At 38.8% G+C, this 5,286-nt stretch overlaps 1 protein-coding gene across 1 annotated transcript; it reads right to left on the reverse strand.

The window, feature by feature from the left end:
- Nucleotides 1–1,402: 1,402 nt before the first annotated feature.
- LOC145017808 (DHHC-type zinc finger family protein) lies at nt 1,403–3,980 on the reverse strand. Its single transcript, XM_078975764.1, has 9 exons — nt 3,768–3,980; nt 3,511–3,624; nt 3,106–3,435; nt 2,814–2,882; nt 2,657–2,728; nt 2,448–2,576; nt 2,254–2,334; nt 2,009–2,176; nt 1,403–1,930 (listed from the first exon to the last, which is right to left on the reverse strand). The coding sequence occupies exons 1-9, from the start codon at nt 3,807–3,809 to the stop codon at nt 1,478–1,480; spliced, it is 1,458 nt and encodes a 485-aa protein (XP_078831890.1). The 5' UTR covers nt 3,810–3,980; the 3' UTR covers nt 1,403–1,477.
- Between the last annotated feature and the right edge of the window lie 1,306 nt (nt 3,981–5,286).

The raw sequence follows: 5,286 nt of genomic DNA on the forward strand, positions 1-5,286 counted from the left end.
GACCATTTTGTTGAGAGGTGCGAGGACATGAAAAACGAAAGATGATGCCATGAGAGGCGAGGTGCTAAACAAATTTGGGAGCGATGTGGGTTGATCATTACCAAGCCAGGCCCATGGTGGCTAATTTGGGCTAGCATGTTGGATGTGGGCTTGAGTTGTTAAGGGCCTGCTGCTGAGAAGACCTGGGCCGCTGGAAGTGGGCCGACTGTTATGTTGGTTCGGGAAATAAGTTGGGTGAGAAATCTGTGGAGTAAAGGCCCAATTTTGCTGCTGGGTCGGACCAGATGGGGTCCATATTGACGGAAAGGGATGGGGCGCAGGAGAATAAACCTACCCAGGTGATGTATGGCGTGATTGCTGACCAGAGGGGGTTTGACCGGGAAAATGCTGCTGGCAATGTTGGTTGTTGCGACCTCCACTGCGACGGGAATTGTTTCCCCGGTAGGATCTGCCCCCTCTTCCACGGGTCGACGACGAAGAAGATTCGGCAACATGGAGCAGAGAAGGGGAAGAGGGGTGATTGTCGTGCGTTAGGAGAGTGACGCGGTGGCTGTTTAATCTCGATTCTTCAACCAGGAGGATAGATCGCATCTCAGAAAACGAGGGAAGAGGTTTGGAGAAGCGGAGGATGCTGGCAACACTTTCAAACTTGCTTGGAAGTCCATTTAATGCATGAAGTACAACACTACGATCCTTGACTTTTTCAACGAGACCCTCAAGCGTATCAGTAATCTTCTTTATCTTTTCACAATAATCCTTGACTTCTAGTTGCATAGACACCGACTCTTTATCATCATAAAAGACGGATTGTAGGTTCAACCAGATTCTGCGGGCAGTGGCATTGATGGAGTAGGCAGAGGTAATAAGTTTTTGTGAGATAGAACCGAAGAGCCATAGTTTAACAAGATTGTCGAAACAAGTTCCTTCCACTCCTGGTCCGTAGGAGGTGTATTGGGGGGGGGGGGGGGGGGGGGGTCGTGTGCATCATCAATATGGTCAGCAACCCCATAAGCAATGCAGTGTGCATTGAAAAGGTCACTCCAGAGGTCGTAATTGCGGGTAGAGAGATCGAGGATGAGTGGGAGACATAAGTTTTGATGTTGGTGATGCCGTATGCCTTGTGGGTAGGTTTTGTAGAGGAGCTGACGTCGCATGTCATGGAGAGGAAGAAGGAAGCAGCAGCAAACACGGGAAGAAGAGGAGAAAGTCGAGAGAAGGGGAGATTGATATAGGAGCAGGATGGGCTAGGGTTAGAGGTGAGGCCTGATACCATGATTTTTCTTTTGCGAAACATCTTGTTTTACTCTTCAATGGAACAGTTCTCCGTTGCATTGCATATACCTTTATACGTTGGTATTACTACCATTGATTGTAATGCAAGATAGATAAATTGAGAAGCAAATCAAAAGAACAGAAAAACTTGTAATAATTAAAAGTAAATAATTTATCTTTCTCAAAGACTGAGAGAAGAATATATCTATCTTGGGGACGGGGATGACTCACTCTCGCCCCTCTTCAGAACAGAGCATAATACCTGCCTTGAAATATAAGTATCAAGTTCCCTAGACACATCTGTTAACTTAAGATCGAAATTACTCTTATACTTTTGGTTTGGTGATGGAGAAATAGATACCCGTCTTCTTGGGCTTGAGAACCTCCCAGGCGATCCAGGTGTTACAACAAGCGGAAGAGGAGTCATCAACAGTCCGTTTTTGGTCTCCAGTGGTAATGGTAATGGCTTAATTATGGAATCATCCTTTTGTCTCGTGAACCTTTCCCTAGCCTTTGCAGCAGCTGCTACAGCTTTCTCCCTGCTCATATTGATAAGCTTCCATGGATTAATACTTGCACGAAATCCACCCTCCTGCTTCTGCTTCTTTGTTGTCTGGGTAGGTTCTCTATCGATTCTTACAGAAAGTCTGTGCTGGGTCTGAAAAAAATAAAAAATTCAACAAATTGTGTCTCACACACCCAAGACAAATTAAACAAATTGTGCCCCAATAAGTACCTCCTCCGGTGTTCTCTCTCTACACATACACATGGCGAATTTTGTTTTTTTAGGGGAATCAAAGTCTACACTCTCTTCAGAAGACAAATCCGAATCATCAGACAGCTCTAGTTCCGCCAACTCATTTTCTTCTTTCAATGCCATTATGTAATCATAAGTTCGCATTCCCTATAGTTTTAGTTTGATCATCAGACGTGAATCATTATTAAATAGAAAATTAACAATCATATCATCGGATTTAATACCTTTCGGATAAGAACAACATGAAAGAAGAAAAGTTGTCCTAGAGCTGCTGAACCGTAAGCTGTGAGTAGAACCAGGAAAACCTGTCACATTGATATGATAAATACTAATAATCAGTGTGTAATGTATGATTGATAATTGATAAACAAACAGAGAGCAGAGAGGTTTTATGAGTTTGAAACTAAAAACAACTTACGCAGATGGCTGAAAGAAGTGGTCTTGGAAAATGAACATGGAGCCTTCTTTGAAGCTCCATGTCTAGTCCTTTTCCATCCATAAAGCACCTAATAAAAACCACAACTGCGGTCCCTCCTTCTATCATAAGCTGGAAGGATTATCAAAACTTTGTGGTCAAACAAACACATGACATGAGGAGATATTAATGAAAAATAGCACCTCACTTACCATTAACAAGACAAAGATGAGGAGAAGAATGAAGGTTCTGTAGTTTTTTTTCCCAACACAATTGTTTAACCACTGGAACCACAAATCATTATTTCTTACTTTCAGATTTTTATGAAATAATGAAAGAAACAAAACAAGATATTCAAATCTTAGTTACCCTGCAGTGGTGATCAAACCCATCAACACAGCGATTGCAGGTCCTGCAGTGCTTGCTCTGCTTTTTAACCTATAAAAAAAGAAGGTCGAATAGTATTAATTAATATTATAAAAAGAATGTTAGAAAATAGGGGTAGGAAACACAGAATCTAAATTGCTTCATAGATCATGCAGGTTGATTTTCCGTGTTGATATATCTGGCCTTATATACAATTAATTATACACCCGGCATCAGCCAACTTCATAGTTTAAATCCCCATTTTAACTCCATTTATGTAAATTAAATTACGGACCTGAGAATCACATAGAACGCAAAATGAGATGTCTGCTAGTAGTGGGTCAGGTGAAACTGAATCATCCTTAATGACAAGAGGGAATGGAAGCAGAGGCTCCATCTGAGCTGTTGTACTCAAAGGATCCAGGTACTTGCGCCTTATAAATTTCTGAAGGATCTTGCGCTCAATTCTAGTGAAAAATCTCATAACTATGTGACCCAGTATAAAACCATAATTGAGCTGCGAAACTGCATTGGACATGCTCTTCTTCTTCTTCCTTTTAAAGTTAGTTTTATCAGTCGGATCAATTGCAGTGCACCTGACAAATAAAAGCATAACTGCAAGTGCCTGAAGAAAATCAAAAGATCAGAGGAATAAAATGATGAGCAATTAATTAATTTTCACCGATTGTTTGCTACCTACCGTAAAAGTAAAGATTGACGTGACGACAATCACAGTGGTCCGGGTACCAAGGAAAAGCCCAAGGAAGGTATAGAAGGCTACAACCAAGAAACCGTATATTGACATTCCAACTATCTGTAAACACACACATAAGGATTAAGGAATGAGTTGAAGGAACAAATCAACTCCCCTATTAATCTTAACCAGGTGAAGTTTTTGAAAAGAACGCAAATAAACAAGTCGGCAGCAGCAACTGTAAAACCCAAAAAGGAAGTAACCTGTAGAGGGTGAAGGGGCCGTTGCCAGCCATGGCGCCTCATAATTTAGGAGCAACAAAAGATGAGATATTTCAGCTGAAGAATCCTCCTCAGACAACGTCGAGTGAGTAAACCCTAGAAGGCGTCTCCGTTAGCCTAGATTTAGTTTGAAACCACTGAAATCTACTCCATTGACTTCAACGGTCGACTAACTCCATTTGTATTTTGAATTTTGAGTGAAAACCAAATTGGGATTCTATGATGCGGCTCCGGGCCCTTCTACTTTTCAAGTAATAAAATAAGAGAAATTAAATTGCCTCCTATTATTATTCCTACCCATTAAAATTATAACAAATCATTATTTAATTTAATTGTATTTGATATATTCCTAATATAGTTTTAATAATTTAGTTTAAAAAATATAGAAATATAACACTTGTCATAATTTTATTGGGTATGTATATTTGTAAGCATAAAAAATAGGAATCAATTTAATTTCTCATAAAATAAACCCTCAAATATTGAAAAATAATTATTTTAATTTTATTAATATAGTCAATTAATTTAAACAAAATTACAGAAATGGTCACAGTGGTATGTTGAAATAGGCACATAAAATCCAACTTTAAGAAAATGGACAAACTTGGTCCTTGTGTTATTTCGATATTACAAAATTGGTCCTTCCGTCAAACGATGTCAATCACTTATAATTTATGTCCATCATGTGCATAGCATGTGAGGGTAAAATGGTCATTTTACGTTGCTCGTTCATTTGGTCTTACTTAAAGGTTTAGCCCTATCGATCTCTTTCTTTCATCTCTTTTTTTTTTCTTTTCCAATTCTCTCTTTCTTCTCCAACCTGTTACACACACGTCAAAGATGATTGTTTGCTTTTGTGGTTGAGGAGTTGTAATTATGACATTGTGGCCCGACGACAACCCAGGTCGAAGTTTTTGGCATGCTCGAAATATAGATCGAAGTGTCCATTCATTCGATGGATCGATCCACCAATGTGCCATAGATCCATGCAACTATTTCCCAACTTGTTGAGTGGAAGAAATAGGCTTGAAGAAGCTCTTCAACATGCTAGAATGTTTAAGTTTTATGCATATTTACTTGGGTTTTAATTTTTTTTATTTGGTTGAAGATGTGAACTTTGTAGTAGGTGGTGTTATGATCCTAGTTTACGGGTTGTAATTGTTTTTGTTTCTTATTGTTGTATTGAAAATTTGGTTGTGCAATGGTGTATTTGTATTTATTTGAAATGTGTTTGTTGTTTGTGCAATAGTGTAATTGTATTTTGTTTGCAAGAATATATTGGTTCGTTTACTAGTAATTTAGTAAGCAAAAGATCCAATATTGACCGTTTAATGATCATTACATATATAACCAAAATGAATGGGTAACTTTGTTAGCATAATAGGCACATACATTACTATGGTATGAAACCATATATAAAAGTTACACATAATTGTCGTAAGCATATCCATGGTGTTGATTGTTTAAAAATCACTACAAAAGATTCCATATATGTGTTTCC

The sequence above is a fragment of the Lactuca saligna genome, chromosome 9 (assembly GCF_052625555.1).
Source record: "Lactuca saligna cultivar CGN05327 chromosome 9, ASM5262555v1, whole genome shotgun sequence".
NCBI classification, from domain to species: domain Eukaryota; kingdom Viridiplantae; phylum Streptophyta; class Magnoliopsida; order Asterales; family Asteraceae; genus Lactuca; species Lactuca saligna.